At 53.8% G+C, this 20,355-nt stretch overlaps 1 protein-coding gene across 1 annotated transcript in view; it reads right to left on the bottom strand.

Annotated features, from left to right (window-relative positions):
* Positions 1–20,351, bottom strand: part of EMID1 (EMI domain containing 1) — a 52,451-nt gene extending 32,100 nt beyond the window's left edge. The window contains exons 1-5 of the mRNA XM_006890526.1: positions 20,251–20,351; positions 13,230–13,343; positions 12,551–12,654; positions 1,990–2,073; positions 955–1,016 (exon numbers count right to left, since the gene is read on the bottom strand). Of these exons, the coding sequence (XP_006890588.1) occupies positions 955–1,016; positions 1,990–2,073; positions 12,551–12,654; positions 13,230–13,343; positions 20,251–20,351 (465 nt within the window). The remainder of the gene's footprint in view (positions 1–954; positions 1,017–1,989; positions 2,074–12,550; positions 12,655–13,229; positions 13,344–20,250) is intronic.
* Positions 20,352–20,355: the final 4 nt, after the last annotated feature.

Here is a 20,355-nt window from a genome sequence, read left to right as displayed (position 1 = left end):
GCAGCCATACCCAGGGACTTGGGGGAGCAGGAGAAAGAAAAGTGCATGCATGAATGGATGATGATGATGGTGATGATGACAACAACAACAATAAAGAATAAAACGAAAACAAGTAATAATGGAAAAGACAGATTGCCAGAGGAGAGGATGGTGACGCAAGGGCTACGTGGACCCAACATACAGCTTCCACATACACTTAGAAAACCGCAACGAAAAGATACTAAAATGTCAATAGTTGCTTATTTTAGAGGCAACAGCAACAGGTGGTCTGCTGGGAATACTGTTCTGGTAGGTTTTTCACATTTCTAAGTTTTCCTCTTTTTTGAAACTTCTAAACTTCTAAGTTTTGAGACAGCTGGAGATCTGTACAGTAGAGATTTTCTTACTCTGTGACAGCAGAGGTGGCCTTGTAGGGGGTAAGGGCGTTCTGGGGCACAGCCCTCAGGAACGGGTGCTGCTAACCCAAAGGTTGTGGTTCTCTGGTGGTTCAAGTTCACCAACAACTCCAAGGTAGAAAGATGGGCAATCTCCTTTCGTGCCATTTACAGCCTCTAAATCTCCCTGGAGGGTCAGCTATGAGTTCTGGATCAACAGCAATGGGTAGTCATAGGAATAAAGGGAGAGGGTGGCTTGAGCTCTGGGGTGGTATCTGTGTGCATGTGGCTGGGATGGGAAGGAGGGTGCAACTGAGGGGGCTTCCAGGTGCTTGGAGGAGTGAGGGCATGGAAGTGGAGCTGCCTGGGAGGGCTCCCTAGGGAGGAGTGTGAAACAAATGGTGGAGGATGGTGCCTGTCTGGTGGGGGTGTGTGTGTGTCAGTGTCAGTGTGAGGCTCTGGAGATGGGGGTGCTGAAGCTCAGCGCAGAGATGCATTTTGGGGAAGGGGGTGGGGAGCCTGGGATGCTGTGTCCTACCCAGCTCCAGGGCGGGAGGCATCAGGGACACTGCTCACCCACCTTGGCCTCCAGCACCTTCAGCCGCTCTGTCAGCTCCAACACTTTGCTGCAGTTGAGACAACCTGAGGGGAGAAAGGAGGCTGGGGCCAGGGTCAGGTGCCTCTGGGGGGGTAGGAGGCAGGATGCAGTGGGAACAAGGCCTGTGGAGTCCCTGCTGGCCAGGGTGGCCCACAGCCTGTGGGGAACCGGGACTATTTGAGGCCTCCAGAGCGGACTTGTTTCTCCCAGAGCAGGAGCAGGGACCCGAATGCACAGCTTCTGAGTTAAAAAAATAACCCCTTTCTCAGCACCGAGGCAGGAAATCCTGCAAAGGTCTAGAGCTCGGACTTTGGGGACCGTCGTCTGCCTGGGCTGGCTTCAGAGGGCCACCCTCTAAGCCTTCCTCTGGAAGCACCCTCCCATGTCCTGTCCAGCTCTTCCCGTTTCCTCAGTCCCACACTGAAGTTATTGCTGACATTTCCAAATCCTGACGGCACCTCCTAGCTGCCAGGCACTGTGCCAGGTGCTCCCAACGCCTCCCCGCCCCCCAGGCCTGGGACAATGCTGTGCGTCAGGCCTTGGTCACCCCTCTGCTTCACACGCAGGGACACGGGGGCTTGGAGCCAGCATAAAGTTTGCCACCAAGTCCCCAACCTGCCTGGATGTTCCCTTACGTGGGAACAGCCCCTCTGACCCTCTTTAGGATGGGGACAGCGGGGGTGCTGGGAGGTTTTGGTGGGCTGTTGATGGATAGCCACTGGTGGGGTGCCTCAAAATTCTCGGAAAGGGCGAGTGTAAAGACAAAGAAGAAGTCTGTGTTGATGCATGTCTGTCTGTCCTGGGTCTCAGGGTGTCTGGGCCTGGGACAAGTTGCCCCCCTGTGGGGCCTCCCTTTCTCTACTCAGTTTGCTTTCCAGACCAAGGGGATGTAATGGGGGCTGTCCCTGACCCTCCATAGTGGACCCAGCTGGTTCAGGACAGGCCTCATCCTGCCCTGGACGGCCCTCCAGCCTCCTCCGGGCCCAGGGGACTCCGAGCAGCTGCCTCTGAACCCACCTGAGAAGACTGGGGGCCGAAGCGCCATTCGCCGCATGCTGTGGCCAGACCACCCGGGTTCCACGTGGCCAGAGGAGCCTGCGGCTGAGAAACAGGACAGTCAGAGGCTAGGTACTTTCACCTCCTGGCCACCCACCACCTTACCCTACTCTCGTTCCTGCCGAGGGAGGCAGGCTCAGAGAGGTAGAACAATCTACCTGAGTCACACAGCGTGAACTTGGTCAAAGGAGGCAAACTGAAGGGGCTGAGGAATGGGCTAGAGGTGAGCTCGGGGGCTATAAATGAGGCTGAGGGTTCCCCAACAACCTCAACTATTGTGTGATGAGTTTACCAGGGCAGGTCACAGCGCTGCCACTCATAAACTTGTGTGTGGTTTATCCTCCCTAAATCTGCCTACTTTCCCATCTGTAAAACGGGACAATAAGACAGCTACATCTCCCAGGCTTGTCCTAGTGAGGACACTTGGGGCCTGGCGCTCTGCCCATAGCAGCTGCGACCGTCGCTGTCCACCCTCTTCTGGCCTCCTTGGAAAGACCAGATTGAAGTGGATCCAGTTCTGGTTTTAAATGCAAACCAGAGGGAGGCAGCTGCCTGGGAGGGCCGGGGGGCCTCATCCTCGAGAGGTGGGCTGGCCTGGCTGGTCTGTCTTGGGCGTGGACAGCGGTGGTGACAGCTGGAGGGCTAGGGTGGCTGGTCAAACTGGGGCAGGGGCACAGCTGGAGGGTCTCTGGAGCCAGCTGTGGCAGCTATGCCCTCTCCCCTCCCAACTCCCCCCAAACCCCAGGTCTGCCTTTTAAGGCTGCAAAGTGTCGTCTTGGGGGGGGGACAAGACCCAAATAAGGCTCAGGTCTGGCAGCTCAGAGTGGGCTGTGGGTTGGTGGAGGGAATGAGAGGCGCCGGGAACTCAAACCAGACGGGCGCTTCTGGCTGGTCCCCAGCAGGGAGGCTGCCAGGCCCTGCTCCCGCCCCACTACTGGGCCTGCTTCTCCGAGACACCCATCCGAGAAGTCTAGGTACAGGGAGTAACTCACTCAGAATGGTGGGGGAAGAACACTGCTAGCTCATAACTGGGGCCGAGCCAGGCTCTCTGGCCAGTAGGGGCCATGCTCCATCCCTAACACGGCCTGGCTTGGCCTGAACCAATAACCAGTTGTCCTTGAGTCCATTCTTAACCCCGGGCATCCCCACGGGCATCCGTGCCTGATTAGTCTCATGCCAACCTTGTGGGGAACAGCTGGCACATTAACTGCGGGTACCACATAGGGGTCAGCCAGGCCTTAGGTCAATGTTGTTAGGTATCACTGAGTAGATTATGATCCCAATGACCCTCTAAACAAGAGATCTGAACCGTGCCCTGTCCTGCTCTGTCCTCACAACCTCCTCCATCCTCAAGTCCATTGCTGCACTCACCGTTAAGCCACAGTGTTAAGAGTCTTCCTCTCTTTTGCTGAACTGCTCCTTTTCCTACTTCTTAGGAGGCAGATGGTAATAATGGTGTAAATGAGAGGGCCAGCCATAATGAGAGAGAAACCTTTCAGGAGCTGACCCGGCACGGCCGCTACAAGGCTGCGCTCACACACACCGAGGGCTGTGCGGCTGCCTCAGATGGGGCCCTGTTATTCAGAAGGTCTCTGACTCAGAGCTGACTCGACTCGAACCAGCATAATAACAGCTAACACTTGTGGGGCTCTCACTCCGTGTCTGGCACCCTCTGAGTCCTTCAATGCATTCTGTCTCAACTTATTATCCTTCCCCTTTACAGATGGGGAAACCAAGGCAGTTCCGCTCCTCTATTCCGGCACTTAGATTAAAAACTCGAACCTACTGTTGTCAATTTGATTCTGACCGGCAGCGACCCTCTGTTGGGTTTCCGAGTCTGTAAGTCTTTATGGGAGGGGACTACCCCCATCTTTTTTCTCATGGAGCAGCTGTGGGATCTGAACCACTAACCTTTTGGTTAGGAGCCAGATATATTGCACATGACACCACCACTCCTACGCTCAGGTAAAAGGATGGGTTAATAGGATTCACCTCTGTTTTCTCCTCTAGGGAACTCTGGTAGCCCAATGGCAAGGAGTTATGCCGAAACCCACCAGTTGTTCCATTGGAGAAAGGTGGGTAATCTCCTCCCGTGAGATTAAACTGCCTCTAAAAACCTGCTAGAGGGTCAGCTATGAGTTGGTTTCCACTAGACGATACACTATAACAACACAACTGATCTCTCCTAATTGAAGGGTCTCACTCATTGATTGCTACCTCCCTCTAAAAGTCCTGAGCCTGGATTTGAACCCAGGTCGGTCTGACTCTGGAAAACTACTTCAGAAAAATAAGTCACAAGGGAGCTCTGATGACCTAGTGGCAAGAAGCTGCACTGCAACCCCAGAGGTTCGTGGTTCAGATCCAGCAGATGCTCTACTGGAGAAGGAGGAGGAGTCTCCTCCTGTACCAGTCAGATACAAATTGATGGTACACACACAAAAGAAGTAATGGAAAAAAAAAGACTCACAGAACACTCTGAGAACACAGCTCTCCTCTGACATACATTGGGGCACCAGGATTTTGGCAACTGGCTTAAATGGTGCTGCCCTCTGACTCCAGGGGTTGACCTTCCCTCTCCTGGGTCACTCAGCACTTCATATCAACCCCTCCTCCGTGAACTCCCCATCAGTCAAAGGCAGGGTCCAGCCGGGATGCTGGTGACAGAGAGATGAATGGCCTGGCCCAGCCCCCCATCATCCTTCCTGTCCCATGAGGAAGATGTAAAGTCCCATTTTATTCTTCTTCTCGGGACATTGACAAAAAGCACCAGCAGATCGCTCCCTCCCTGTGGAAATCTGGTTTTCCTCTATGATGAAGCATTAGCAGAGCATCCGCGCCTGCCAGCCCTCTGCCCCCACATCCTGGTTCTTCATTTTCCAGCTCTTTTGGGCCTCCAACAAACTGCATACTCCAACTAGCTCCCAGCCGCAGCCCACTGTCCACTGCTGGCTGGGCAGGACCCTGTCTGGCTCCTTCGCTGGGCTGCTCCGCGCCTAGCACAGAGCCGGCACCCACTGCTGATAAGTGTATGAATCATGTGCTGAAAATGCAGCTTAAGGAAGAAAACGGAATTAAAAGCAAGCCACAGTAGGCAGCAGACACAATGGGCTTGAAAATGAGTGAAATCAGATGATAGAATTCAGGTCATCTGACGAGGATCCCACTGGGGTGTCCCCGGTGTTAGTCATTTGTGCACTTGTGGTCAGAAATTCTTTTTGCCACTAATTTGCTTTTGGATAATGTGCTGGGAGCTGAGGGCTTATGAGAAAAAAAAAGCCCACAAAAAAACAAAAACAACCCAATGAAAACCTGGCCTTACCAGCAGGCCAGGCAGATGGGACACAGCGTGGTAATCGAAGGTGGTAATATGAAAAAGGAAAGAAAAGACGGCATAAAGAAATAACAAAAGCATCAGAAAGACCACAGAATGGTGGTTTTGGATTCAGAGTTCCCCAACATTGCCCCAGAGAACCCCCCTGAATTCTGACTGACGGAGAGAACCATTTAACATGATCACCACCTCACGTGGCACAAGCTCCTAGGAGCTCAACAGGGAGTGAATTTGTACCTTTCCTCCCACTGGCCGGTGTGTGGCCACGACCCCAGAGAAGGCCCCAGTGGGCTGAGAGGCCCCTGATCCTCCTGCCTGTCCATGATGAATGCTCCCTCTTCAGCCACAACCCTCATCTCCCACCTGAAAGGCTTCCAGCTGGTTCTAAAACCACAAATCTGGCCTTTCCCCCTTCCATCTGGGAGGTCCCTCCCTGCCCCCTCCCCGACACTCCCACACTCCTATGCACACACCATATTCCTCCAAGCCTTATAGCTGTTGTTTCTATGTCACTGCCTCCAGGAAGCCTTCCTGGATAGACAAGGTTGTTTGCCCTGTGCCAAAGCCCTTCTCGACATTCTCATCACTTCCTGAGCTGATCTCCTCCAACCTGTGCTTATCTCTAGTTCCTGACCGTCTGTACCCCAAAAGTGCTCCCTTCCGTCTGCCTGGGCTTGGGGACCGGGTGCTGCCTAACAAGCCTGGGTGGCCCTCTGCTCTCCACTCCACAGGCAGATGAAAACACTTCTCTGGGAAGTGTGAGGCTAACGGAGAAGGGGAGAGAGAGCTGGGATTTGAACCCTGTGCCATTAGGGCCAAAGGAGGAATTCCCTGTTCATAGCTTAGGGCCACGCATGTCTGCACAGTTCAGCAAGCCACAGGCCACAGGGAGTCGCCACCCCCAGCCAGATTTCCTGCCGGAATTTATTTTGCAAATGTAAATATTTGTTCAACCAGGGGTTGGGGTCAGGCTGGGCTGGGGAGCTAGGAAACCCTACCACCCAGTCAAGAGGCCAGGGGGAGCCTGAGTTTGAGTCTGGCCTGACCCCCCTTTTTAGAGTGAGGTGAAGTTCTCATTTATTTCCAGAGGGCTCACTGGGCCAGACACTAAAGAGAAGTGGTGGTGGGGCTCAAAGAATTGGTGGAGGACTGCCCTGAGGTGGGCAAGGAGGAGGGAAGGAAGCCGGGGGAACGAAGTGTGTGTGTGTGTGTGTGTGTGTGTGTGTGTGTGTGTGTGTGTGTATGTGTGTGTGTGTGTGTGTGTAGATGGAGAGGTGGGGGCTGCCAAGCCTCAGAAGCAGGAGTGGGGAGGGGGACGGGATGGTCGGCCCTCAGGACTCTGGACGAGCCAAGGAAAGCACATGCCCAGCACCTGATTAGAATGTAAGAGACATAGGGGAACATCCTCCCCTGGATGGTGAGAAAGGGCTTGAATGGGAACTCCAAGTCCCCGTTGCTGTGTGCATTTAGGAAAGTGTCTTCCCCTCTCTGGTTGCCAGGCAGGGTGGAGAGCCACGAGCCTCTGTGAGTGTGAGGAAGTGTGACAATCCAAGCGCAGTGTCAGCGTGGCTGGGGCATGATTCCCAGTGCTGGGGAGGGTGTCCTCTGTTTGATGTCACAAAAGATAATTTTAAGTGTAGTAAATCCTCTGTGCTAGTGAGGTGGGATGAGGCTGAGGTGTACGTGAGATCATAGACTCAACAGACAAGCATCACTTAAGTCCCCTCCTTATTAAAGTCTCACCCTTACTCAAGTTCTGTCCTGATTCAAGCGGAATACTCAAGTTCACCCGTACTCAAGTCCTGTGAACACTGTGACACTCCTGTGTCGATGCGATAATGGCTACCCATGGTGGATGGACAGTGTTTGGTGGAGCTCCTGAATTAAAATAGGCTTGGAAGCAGGAATGGCATCCTCTTCCGAAATAGCTTGCCTCCAGAAATTCTATGAACTTAGAGAAAAGATGAAAGTTTTGCATGTTCAAGACTTTTGTTCATAGGGACTCTATGAGTCGTCTACGACTTGATGATACTTAACAACAGCTCTACAATCAACACTCTTGGCACCAGCAGTCAGAAAATCAAAAGACAAATTGCACTGGAAAAATCTGCTGACAGTGATCTCTCCAGAGTATTGAAAAACAATGATGTCAGTCAGTCTAGACACTAAGGTGCGCCTAACTCAGGCCACGGTCTTCACAATTACTTGTTATGCCTCAGAGAGCTGGACGATGACTATGGATGATAGGAGAATTGATGTCTTCAAGTTGTGGTGCTGGAGAAGAGTCTTGAACATACCATGGACTGACAAGAAAACAAATAGGACTGTCCTGGAGAGGGTGAAATCAAGTTTCTCCTTGGAGGGCAGGATTTTGAAGCTCTATCTCACACACTTTGGGCATGTTTCCAGGCTGGACCAGTCCTTGGAGAAAGACATCATGCTTGGAACAGTGGAGGGACACCGCAGGAGAGGAAGACCCTGGATGAGATGGATTGACATAGTTCCTAGGATACTGGGGGTGAGTGTGTCAGAAACAGTGAGACTGGCTCAGGACAGAGCAGGGTTCAGAGAGATGTCGTACATAGCTTATGTATAAGGATGTGACTTGATTAAAGACAGGACTTGAGTAAGGCCAGGACTCAGGTTTGAGTGAAACTTGAGTAATGGCCATACTTAGTAAAGGCAGGACTTGAGTAAAGATGAGACGGGAGTAAAGGCGAGACTTGGGTAAAAAAAGTGAGGACCAGACATGAGTAAAGGCAGGGCTGGGGTAAGGGTGATTTTAGGAAGGATGGAGGCTGAGTACGAGTGAGACTTGAATGAGCATCGTTGTAAACAGGTGAACAAAGGTCCCAAGATGTGCCAGCCTCAGGTACAGAGCTCACGGTCCTATTACCTTCTACGTGAGCTCCCCCTGCCAAACTGAGATGATTCTTATTGAAAAGGAACCGATTATTCCTAAACTGGAAGAGGAGGTTGCCCGGAAGAAAAAGATAACCCACAAGAAACTGAAGAAACAAAACCTCATGGTTCAGGGGTAAATAATTCTGCATCAAATAAAATTCAAGTTGTAATTGTGTGTGCCGTCAAGTCACCCGAGACTCACAGCAACCCTATGTTCAATAACACTGAACCCTGCTCTGTCCTGAGCCAGTCTCACTGACTCCAACACACCAACCTCCATTGTCCTAGTTACTGTATCAATCCATTTCATCTTCCTCTCCTGAGCTGTCCCTCCACCCTTCTGAGCATGTTGTCCTTCTCCAAGGATCAGTCCTCCTGCCAACATGCCCAAAGCATGTGAGATAGAGCTTCAAAATCCTAGCCTCCAAGGAGAAACTTGGTTTCACCCTCTCTAAGACAGACTTATTTGTTTTCTTGGTGGTCCATGGTATGTTCAAGACTTTTCTGGCACCACAACTCAAAGGCATCAATTCTTCTATCATTCTTAGTCATTACCCAGCTCTCTGATGCAGAACAAATAATTGCAAAGACCATGGACTGGATCAGGCGCACCCTAGTCTCTAGACTGACATCATTCGAGTAACACTTATTTTTAAAAAAAGAAGTGTGACCCGCATCTAATGTACATGCCGCTCTGGCAAGACTCTCACTTGCTCTGTCCTGCATCTGGCTTATCATCTGACTTCTGCTTATTCAAACGTGAATAGTGGACTGACCTTTAATTTTGAGTTTTGCCAGCTTCTAAGGCCCTATGAGCCACAATCGGTCATCTGACTGGCCAACTGTAGTATCATCAGCCCCTGCGTGTTGCGTCAGGAGAAGCCTCCAGTTTGCCTTCTGACCGATGGATTAGGGACTTGCCAGTCAACACAACCATGTGAGCCATTCATTTCCTTGCATCAAATCTCTCTTTTCTATCTTAATGTGTGTATTTCAATAGTTTTGCCATCTCCAGGGAAGCCAGTCTAAGACAGGAATGGAAGCGCACTCTAAGGAAAGCAGAGAGAGGAAAGCAGCAAGGGAGAAGAGAGAGAATCTGTCATCTGTGTCTTTTTCTGGGAGGTGCTGGGCTGAGATGGGATCGCAGCGGCCTCACGAGGCCTCAGCTGTCTGAACACTTGTCCCTTCAAGTCATCAGCCAGCGTGACTTCAGAGAAAGGACCCTGACCCTTGACTCAGGCCGACCAGGTTATGCTCGCTCCACCGCCCACTGCTATAACCCCAGTGAAGGTATTGCTTTCTCTGAGCCTCAGTTTCCACTTCTGAGCCATTTGTGACACAGCAGAATGTTGGGGTGAAGTAGTGCACATGCCTCAGGGATTGGACATGGCAGCTTTCAACCCCTTCCTATCAGGACTTTGGGGTTGTTGAAGGCAACTTAGAGAGATGCTGGGAAGAATCCCAGGCAAAACTCTCACTTGTTGTGTGTTCTTGGGTAACATGCTTGCCCTCTCTGAACCCCACTTTCATAATCTAGGTAATGGGCTGATAGAGTGAGATCCAGGAAACACAATGGCTGAATTAGACTCAGCAGAGCCGCCAGGCTGGGAACTCAGGGGTCAGGCTCAGGCCCAGAGAGGTGAATTTGGGCTCCAGGTCTCACACACCTTCATGCCTGCCTCACTCATGTCTCCAAGCTGTTCGCTCACATCATGCTTCCCCGACTTGGCCCTTTCTAGTCCATTGCTTTGAGCAGGAGCAGGAGGCCAGGTGAGAGGGTCACCAGTACCCCTTGCAGCTATCCAGCCACCTCCCACTCCCTGAAGGCAGGAACACTTGGTCTGCCTTCCAATCCAGACTCTCAGGTGCTGAGTGACCTTGAGTCAGTCCCTTAACCTCTTTGAGCCTCAGTTTCCACATCTATAAAATGGGGTCCATTTCCTCTGACTTCTTCATGAGGAGCCTGTGAACATCAAACAAATCGTCTCCATCCATCATCCTACTCCTGTTTGGCAGGTGAGGAGGCAAGGTGAGGAGGGCTGAAGTCCTGTGCGCTGAGCAGCTGACTGTGAAATGGGGTAGCTCGTGGGTGGGTGGCAGAGCTTCCCCTGGGAATCATTACTTGGGGGGACCTAGTCCAGAGGGTGAGAAGGAGTGGGACTCTTTCTGTGAGCATTTACTATGTCCCAGGTGGAAGTTTCTACTTGTCGATCCTGGAGACTTCCAGATAAAGCAGAGACTCAGAGGGGTGCAGTGACTCGCCCCAGGCCGTACAGCGGGGTGCGTTCGTGTGATTCTGGAGGGATGGGTGTCCCCTCCACTCTGTGCTCACTTCAGGATACTCTCATTCCTACGGGTGCAACCAGGGTCAGGTCACAGCACAGGAAAACAGCTGACAGAGGCCAGGCTGTCAGGAGGAAGGCCCAGGCTGGACACAGAACAGTTAACAATCCCATGCCTCCCTGACCACCATTGCTGGCCGCCAACAGAGCTGTTTTCTAGAATATTCAGTCTTGGACATGCCCCCTCCCACCTGACTTTGCTGTCTATCCTGTGCCTTCAGTCAGTACATTGTGTCCAGCAGGGGCAGCCACACCTTGCTACTTCGTCCTCCCACAACTGTCTTGTGAGGTAGGTGCTTTTCTTCCAACCATTTTACACAGGTGAGGGCAGGGCGTGGACGAGCAGACACCCAGGCAAATGCACCAGCAGCCTGGCTGGCGGCCTTCCCTCCGTGTGGGCACAATGCACGCTGGCAGCTTCCAGTCCCACCCACGCCCCAGCAGGGCTCCATGCACAATGGTTTGCACAATTCACCAGGGAGTCCCTGGCCCAAGGCCGCACAGCTGGTGTGTGTCTGGCCCTGCGGGGCCCTGGCCACCCCCAGCCCGGGGCAGGGAGCCGGCAGATGTCAGGCCTGGCCTTGTACCAGCCTATCTTGCTGGGTCCCTGCTTGCCGTCAGCAGCCTCCAGGATGTGTGGCCTCCAGCAGCTGGGCTCCCATGGGGCATGAAGTTATCCCTACCTTTCCCCCAACCTGGGAAAGGTCCCCACAGATCAGGGGAGGACTGCCCCTGGGAGGAGAGCCATGGACAGAGTGGCCTTTGTCTCAGCAGGCCATGTCTGTGGGCCGGCGGTGCCCACACTCAGGGGACACCCCCCCTCCCCACCACCAGTTCCTCTGTGGCCTCTTCCCAGCTCGCTCTCCTCCTGTCCCCCAGGACCCACTGTCCCCTCTTCCTGAGGTTCCTCTCCATTCCTCACCCCAAGCGAGGCGCAGGGGGTGCCGATCCTAGTTCCTTTTCAGGCATCTTAGCTTCCCTGTCTTCTGCCTGCTCCCTCTTCCAGTGGACCCTTCTCGGCTCAGGGGGTCCGGCTGGCTCTCCTTGCCTATTATCTGGAACCTGCCATGACCCCTCCCTTGACCAATGTGTGGTCAGTCCTGCCTTCCCAGCTGTGGGGTTCCAGAAAAGTGACCCCAGCCCCCCGCAACCTCGTCAACCCATGTTGGAACTGGAGCTGCCAGAGTCCTCAGCGGCGGAGTGTGCCAATCTCTGAAGAAGCACCAGTGAGGGAGAGCAGCTGTCAGAGCCAGGATCTAGGCTTCTGCTTCTACACTCAGCAACCACGTTTATGCGCTACCTCCAGGGTCCAAAGCATAGATTTCCATCAAGGTGCTTCCTGTGGGCCATGGACCTGGTTATTGGCCAGTCCCCCCCACCCCCACCCTGTCCCACTCTGCTTTAGTGTCACTCTTGGGAACAAAGTCCTTAAGGATGCCTCAAATCTGTTGCTCCAGGATTCAGCCAGGTAACAGGGGTGAGAGGGAGCTCTGGTGGCCCAGTGGCAAGAAGCTGCACTGCAATCCTGAAGGCACATAGTTCGAGGCCACCAGCTGCTCTGTGGGAGAAGGATGGCAGTCTCCTCCCATGCGATTAACTGCCTCTGAAAACCCACTGGAGGGTCAGCTATGGGTCGGTTCTGACACGACAGGACAGACACAAAAACAACAGGTGTGAGAATGATTGGGACACCCAACAGAGGGACCTGGATATGGGTGTGGAGCCCTGCCTGAGGGGCCACAGTCACCTTGAATGGCAGATTTCAAATATAAGCCACATGACACATGTGAAATTGCCTCCAAGTGTCCCACAGGCCCCCTACCCCATGAGGCTGTGGCCACTGCTGGGGATGGCAGGCACGGGCCTCGCTCTGCCGCTCCGAGGAGAGGCTCCAACTCACACATTAACACTAATGACTTAGGCCAGGGCCAGTGGGCAGTCTTACCTTCCTCGCAGCTCGGCCCCGAGTGCCCGGGGCAGCATCTCCACTCTCGGGTGGTCACTGTCTTGTATATCACCTTGTAAGTGGGTCTCACCACCGTTCGGTAGCTGAAAGAGTATCCAGGCGGCTTGGCTCAGACAGGCGCCATCTGCCATCTCTCCACAAGCAAGCAACCCACTCGGGCCCCTTTGGAAGCCTCTCTTCTCCCGAACCCTGGGGTTCAGCTCTCTTATGTGTCTTTGTTAGGAGAGGTTATTCCATGGAGAATGACACAATGCTTGCACGCTAGGAAAGGTGGAGGGTTGGCAAAAGAGAGGAAGACCCTCAACTAGAAAGACTGACACAGTGACTGCAGCAATGGGCTCGTGTGTCAGAGATGATGAGGACGGCGCAGGACAGGGCAGGGCTCAGGTCTGTTGTTCACAGGATTGCTATGCCTCATATTCAACTCGGTGGCACACAGTAACTGTCTAGGTGGGAGGATTTGAAGACTGGACAGGAAGCCCCCACAAACCGGTGCTCATGGTGGACACTCAGAAGTGTAAGTGGGCAGGGGTGTCTTAAGAGTACATGGAAGGGGCTGGCATAAGCACAGAGAGCCACTGCCCCCCGCCCCACCTGCCCCCTAGTATCCCTATCACCCAGCCTTTGCACAGCAGTACCTTCCCCACCACAGCCTCACCTGCTCCCCGGGCAGCTCATGGGCCAGGGACAGTTCTGCAGCACTCGCTGAAGGTAGGTACCATTCTGTACATGGCATGAGACGGTGCGGGTCACCACATATGAGCACCAGTTCCTGAAACAGATCCAATGTGGCGCTCAAGCTCTGTCAAGGACCTGGGGGTGGGCACGGGCAGGCAAGGAGCAGAGAGGCCCTGAAGTTCCTACAGCCCAGATTCCTTTGGGCTCCCGGTGGCATTTCTGTGCTGCCTGTGGCTAAGGGGTGAATGCCATGGTCCTGGAGGCCCAGAATGCACCGATTTAGGTCACTGTCTTTTCTATCACTTGCTACGCATCTGAGAGTTGGACAATGAATCAAGAGGACAGAACTGATGCCTTTGAACTGTGGTGCTGGAGAAAAATGATCAATATCCCATAGACTTCCCAAAAGAACAAACAGATACATCTTAGAAAAAGTGCAGCCAGGGTGCTCCTTTGAGGCAAGGACGGTGGAGCTTCGTCTCTGGGTATGTTGCTAGGAGAGGTTCTGCACATACACTGAAAGGGTATGGAGGCAGGATGCATCCCCGATGCACTCCCTTCCTGATTCTGAACCACGCAATGTTTCCCTGCTCTGTTCTGAGGGCTGCTTTCTGGTTCAAGTATAGGTTTCGCATAAGCACAATCAAGTGCTTATGATGTTCCTTGGAAAGGGACGTCATGCTTGCAAAGATCAGCAGAAGAGAGGAAGACCCTCAACCAGATGGATTGACACAGTGACTGCGGCAATGGGCTCAAGTGGGTCAGAGATGATGACGATGGCACAGGGCCTGTGAACAGGGTTCAGGTTTGTCTGCTTCAGGTCTGATTCAATGGCACATAACAGAACAGAGTGGGTGGAGGGAGCCCCGGTGGGAATCGTCCGTAGGGAGATGCGTTGCCAACCCAAAGGACGTGCCTCTTTGGTGGTTCAAATCCATCAGGAGCTCCGTAGGGAAAAATGGGCAATCTTCTCTCCTGAAGACCAGCTGGAGGGTCAGCTAGGAGTCAGTTCTGACTCGATGGCAATGAGTGAGGGGGATGGCGGGGCTGAGGACTGTCAGGAGGTCTTGATGAGTGAGCCACAGGGGACAAGACGTCTCCTTTCCAACCCTCCTGTTCCACACCTGGATGACAGCAGCAGCCCTTTGTCCAATGTCTTCAAACGTTCCACTAACTGGATTGTCATAAAATGGAAACCTGGCCATGCCCATCCCGGTCGCCGGGGCTCAGCCCTCTGGAACCCCACTCCTGCTTTAAGAACCACTATTTCCAGATCTTCGCTGGCCTGGGGTGCTCTTCCTCTGATTCTCCACCTGGCCCCAGTAAAACTGCTCTGCAGGGTTTTCAAGTTGATTTTAACAGGTTTTCAAGGGTTTCATAACAGATTGCCAGGCCTTTCTTCCGTGTGCTCCTAGTTAGGTACCAAGTGCTAATTGTTCAGTTAGTAGTAGTCAAGGCTTAACCATTTATGCCACCAATGAACTTCTTTAATCAGCATTCTTGACCTTCAAAGCTTCCCCTTTCCTCTGAGTCCTTTCCCACTCGATACTCCACTGCCCTGGATCCCACTCAGGGTCATGTCTGTCCCCCTCTCAAGCATCTCTGTGATCTCTCGGTGTGACCAATTGGGATGTGTCATCAGGGTCACAAATGTGGAAGACTGACTTCGCCAACGGCCAACTCATAATCCTGCTGCATATACTAAGCACCGCTCTGTGTTACAGGTATTTACAATGCAGGTGAGGCAGGAAGGCTTTCCTGCCCCATTTCACAGAGGAGAAACTGAGGCTCAGGAGGTGAAGACAAGTCACAGAGCCAGAGCGTGGCACAGCTGCCATGTGGACAGAGGAACGTGGAAGGCCTAGCCTGGCTTCTGGCCTCACCTCAGGGTGCTCCGTGGCCCTGGGAAGGCTGTGTGATCTGGGAACCAGCTGACCCTGGGGCTGAGGCCACAAAGGAAATGCAGCTGGGTGTGGGGGGCCTCAGGCTGAAGAGGGTCACCCGACACCTTCCCATGATCCCCAGCCCTGACAGAAAGCACAGGGCCCATGACCCTGTGTCCGGATGAGGGCCGCTGAGCACCTGGAATGTCAGCTGCCTCGGGGGTGCCCACCCTGACCAGGCTCCCACTCATTGCTGCCCTGCCCACAGTCTGTCCCTGAGGAGCAAGTCCTCAGCTGGGACCCACGAGAAGTCCTTGGATCTGTGTCTGTCAAAGGTGGTGGGAAGGTAGACAAAGTGCCAGCTGGGTGCTGCCCAAGGATGTGGCTGTCCCCATGGCAGAGGGGCAGGGGTTTGCCGCGGCTTTATCAGCAACTGTACAAAAGTAGAGGCAGCCCAGATGGAACGAGGACAGCCACGCTTGGCTAACTGGATGCCCAGGGTCTCTGCATGCGGAATCTCGAGCCAATCCCCATAACTGGTGAAGCAGGAACGATTTTAAATGCTGTTCTAAAAAGACAGCGAAAGCCTGTCAAAGAGTGACTTAAACAAGATGCACTTTTTGGAAGAAAATCATTAGACTTTTCTTCTTAGTCTAAGTGTGGAGCACTAACACCAGCATATCACACTGGCCGCTAGGTGCCAGGCTCAAAGCTTTCCGTGCATTTACACATTTGAATTCTCATCTGCTATGGTGGCCACTTTACAGATGGGAAAACTGAGGCTTGGAGGGCCTGCCCAGGCTTCCCCCCTACCCTGTGATGAGCATTCTTGGAGCTCTTAACCTCAGGCTGGAGGTTTTTCCTTGTAATGAACAGGTGAGAATTTTTTAAGTTTAATAAAGAATTTTTCAAAAGCCCTCGCCCTCCAGGTCTCTACAGCTGTAGTTCTGAACTTGCTGGGATTTTGTTTGGGATTGGAAATTGAGGTGAGGTGGAGTTCATCCCCAGAAAGAGCACAAAACCTGGTGCCCAAGTTGAGGGGGCCCCCAAAACCTTGGGGGAAGCCTTGGGAACAAAAGAAGGATTGAGGGTTGGAGAGAGGAGCGGCCTGGACAGTGGAAAGCTCTGGATAAGAGGGACAGTTCCTGGGCATGAACATATATTGTGTGCCACTGAAGAGACGTACATAAACATGCACGCAGCACATATATACAGCATACATAGCACGTTGGGAAAATGCACATAAAAATATGCACTGACACACATGTGCACACACAGATCTACAGAGGCATACAGACGTGTCCACAGCAAGGCACATCCGGCAGGACAGGCAGCCAGAGAAATGCCCACCGTCTTCTCTGTACTCGTGATTCATATGTGCATACACGCGGTCAGAGGCCCTCTCTCCTGGCACAAACAGGCTAACACAAAGAGCCATACAGCCCACACCTAATATATTGCTGCCTGCTCTGGAGCTCACCACATACCCGGGCTCCGCATCACCCTCTCCCCGACTCCTGCCTGCTTGGGTCTGCCTGCTGATCACCTTCCTCCTGCACCACAGGGCCTTTGCACATGAGGCCACTTCCTCCTGAAAACCCCCACTTCCTTGCTCCAGGCAAGCCCTACTCATCCCATGAGGCCCAGATGAGGTGAGGTGCACCATGTGCCCTCCCAGCCACCCCACCAACACAGTTCGGAGCCTCTTTTATAGCCCATGGGGACCGAGCAGTCTGGGGGTGGCTTGAAGGTCCTTAGGGGTGTTTGCTGAATGACTGGATGAAGAAGAAGAGAGAAGAGTTGATGGATTGAGGTTTCCAGAGGTGGGTGCAGCCCCCAGAAACCCCACCTTCATCTCTGATGTCCCTGGGTGCTTTCTTTTCTGGGATGTGTGGTGAGTCCGTCTGGGGCCCTACTGAGGAGGGGGCCTCCTGTGGGATAAAGGAGGGCCAGGGGCTGGAGGGGGCAGGCTGCACCCCTGGGTGGCCACTGTCCACTCTTTACCTCCTGGGCTCCCCAAATGCTGGGGACAGGAGGAGGGGGAAACAGGCCAGACCAGCCTCCACCCCCTGCCACAAGGGGCCCAGGGGACTTTGCCTCTGCAGGGCCCAGGGCTGTGATCCGGAACAGTGATAGGGGCTAATTGCAGGAGGCAGCCAAGCCGGCCAGGGGCCAAGGGGCCGTGATGAAAAGGACAGGAAAGAAAGGAGGTGTTCAAGAGGGGGCGGGGAGGCGAGAGCAGAACCCTCCCCTTGAGGCCACACGCCAGTCCTGGCTCTGCTGCTTCCTAACTCGGTGACCTTGGCCATGGCCCCGACCTTCTCTGAGCCTTGCTTTGTCCATCTGTTAGTGGGGACAGCAGAATCCCTTCTGACAGGGCAGTTTTCTTGGAAAGAGCTTGGTGCAGCCCTAGGAATGGCCACTCATTCTAGCGATAGTTTGAACACAGGTCTGACTCTCTTAGGATGAGGGACACCTACACGCTACCTTCCCTGTGTGACAATGAGTGTGAGGCTCTGTATTTTTACAGAGGGGTACCTGAGTGATGTAAAATAGTTAATACCCTTGGCTGCTAACTGAAGGGTTGGCAGTTCAAATCCACCCAGGGACACCTCGGAAGAAAGGCCTGGCAATCTTTTCTCAAAACAATCTGCTACTGAAAACCCAATGGGACACAACTCTACCCTGACACACATGAGGTCATCATGAGTTGGGGTTGACTAGGTGGCAACTGGTGGCGGAAGTGCGTGAAGTAGGGAAACTAAGGCTCCAAGAAGTCACCTGACTAGGTCACTCAATGGGCAAAGAGCTGAGATGTGAGCCACATGAAGAGTTGGTGATGTGGTTTGTCTTGTAGATATCCATTGTCTTCAGCCTATGATTCGCCTAAAGGAAGCTGGTGCTGAGGCGGGCCAGGACTCTGGGGATGAGTTGAACCCCAGAGGCCCAATGTGGAGATGGGGAGCCAGCAGAAACCACAATTCAGGTTGGGGCAGAGCTTGGAGGGGCAGGAAGCGGCCCCACAGGGAACTCGGGGAGCTGCAGGGCAGGAACGAGCCAAGGTGGGAGCCCCAGTTCTGGGGTCCTAAAGTCTCACCACATTCCTGGGGCTGGGGGCGGCCCCTTGGATGTCTTCCCGAGCCTCCCCCTCCCCAGGCACAAAGGCTCTTTTCTGTCTTGGGTCCCTTGGCTGCCAAGGGGCGCCTGGGGCACTGGGCTGCGGGTGGAGGGAGGGTTGATGGGGCAAGAAGTCCCCGTGCTGTCTCCAACAGGCAGGCCTGGGGCCCGAAGGGACATCTTGGCAAAGGAGCCTGCAGACTCCTTCTATTGGGGTTCCTCCCCCCACTGACTGCTGACAATAGAGGAACCAAGATAAGGGTTCTGTGTGAATGGCCCCATGTGAAGAATAGGCCTGGGGAGTAGGATCACCATTCCCATTTGGCAGAGACAAAAACTGAGGCTGAGGGCTACGAAGTGACCTGCCTGAAGTCACACATTGAAGGAACAACAGTTAGGAAGAAAACCCTGTTCTCCTTTAGGCCAGAAGTCCTAACCCCTGACTGTGGCTTGCAAACCTCTCTATCAAACTAGTCCCAGCTCCCTAAGCACTCTCTCTTATATAGGATAAAAAGACAGTGGATCTGGGAATAAGCCAGCCTAGATTTAGGTTCCTCTTGTCTCGCCTGGTCTCAGTCTCTTCATCTGTAAAATGGGGCAACAGCTATAACCATGGCTTCTGTGATGCTAAGCTCTCTGACCCCCTCCCATAAGCAGATAGGGTGATCACTCTCAATAGCCAGCAGGCATCTGCCCACAGCCCCTGCCCTGCTGTCTCCTCCCACTCAGGAAATGGCCAGGCTTGGAGGTCTTGCCTTGCACTGGATGGTGGGTAGTCAAACCCTAAGCTCTGGGAATGTCTAATTAATTCTCCATCACCTTAGATTTTTGGATTCAGGGCTCACATTCATATTGGACAGGTCACATCCCCTCCCTGAGGCCCTGCTTCATGGAAGCATAAGACTGCATGCCTCTGTGGGGGCTGGGAAGGTTCTGGAAGTGACAGCTGCAGGTTCGAGCCCAGCCCCAGTCTGCTGTGGTCAGTACATATCGGAGTGTGGACTGTGACATCTCCGGCCACTCCATCTGTACCTTCAACAGCTGCTCTTCTGGCCTCCGATGCCTGAGTCAGCCTCTGTTACCTGCTCCTGTTAGGCTTGGAGGGGGGCAGTGCGGAGAACAGGGGGGAGGGGCTGGCCGCTGATTCCTGGGGGGAAAGGACTTTCTTTCTGAAAAGCATTAAAGAATTGAGGCTGTAGGAGGCTGGACAGGCCTTTGAATGAGATGAAAAGCCTGAAGAGGCCTGGCCACTCGGCATTGTCTGGCTTGGACAACGGCAGAGAGGGGACCCCAGCCGAGATGGAGGCTGCAGCCAGGACCCGGACAGAGCAGGCTCCAGGCAATCAGTGAGGTCACAAGAACCCTAGTTCTTCCATCAGTTGGCCCATGAATCTACAAGGTGGTGTTTCTTATGCCAGCCTCAGCTTGCTCATCTGTGAAATGGGGGCCATGCGCTCTACTCCATTCAGTCCTCGAAGCGTTGATCTGATATCCTTCCCAGCTTCTGGCTCCCAGTTCCTGGGAGATCCAGGAAAGATTCTGTTTCTGTCCAAAATGCCAGCTCCCAGGGGGCCACCAGTGACCCGCGGAGGCTCCACCCCGTCTTTCCCTCGAGAGAAATAAATAGCCAAGGACTAAAAAAAGCCGGGGCAGGGAGAGGGGAGGGGGACCCCATGGGGTGTCCTTGGCCTTTTCTATGTACAAGGAAGGGGCACAACGAAAAAAAGTCGTGGGGAGCTTGTCCGTATTGAGGCCTTTTCCTCTCTTCTGGGGCGCTGGGGGCTTGTGAAATGGCAGAGAGGGGGTGAGGATGGCTCAGGGGCTCCGGACACATGATGTGGCGGAACCCCGCACTCCCGGGAGCCTGGGCCGGATAGCGGGGCCATCGATCGTCCTTGCCCCCTTGGCCTCGAGCTGGAGGATCGGTGTCCAGTGCTGGGTTTGCCCTGAGTTTGGAGGGTGTCCGGAGTCCGGGGGAATGGACGGGGTCCCAGTCCTTACCTGCGTCCCGAGAACGGGGGTCCCCCGACGCTCCACGCGGCGCTGCCCCCCAGGAGCAGGAGGCCGAAGCAGAGCAGCGCCCAAGCCCGCGGGCCGCCCATGCTG

Source organism: Elephantulus edwardii, unplaced genomic scaffold (assembly GCF_000299155.1).
Source record: "Elephantulus edwardii isolate Elephantulus edwardi_28Jun2011 unplaced genomic scaffold, EleEdw1.0 scaffold00089, whole genome shotgun sequence".
Lineage (NCBI taxonomy): Eukaryota > Metazoa > Chordata > Mammalia > Macroscelidea > Macroscelididae > Elephantulus > Elephantulus edwardii.
Note: the sequence above shows the minus strand (reverse complement) of the source record. Positions and strands in the feature narration are given on the sequence as shown.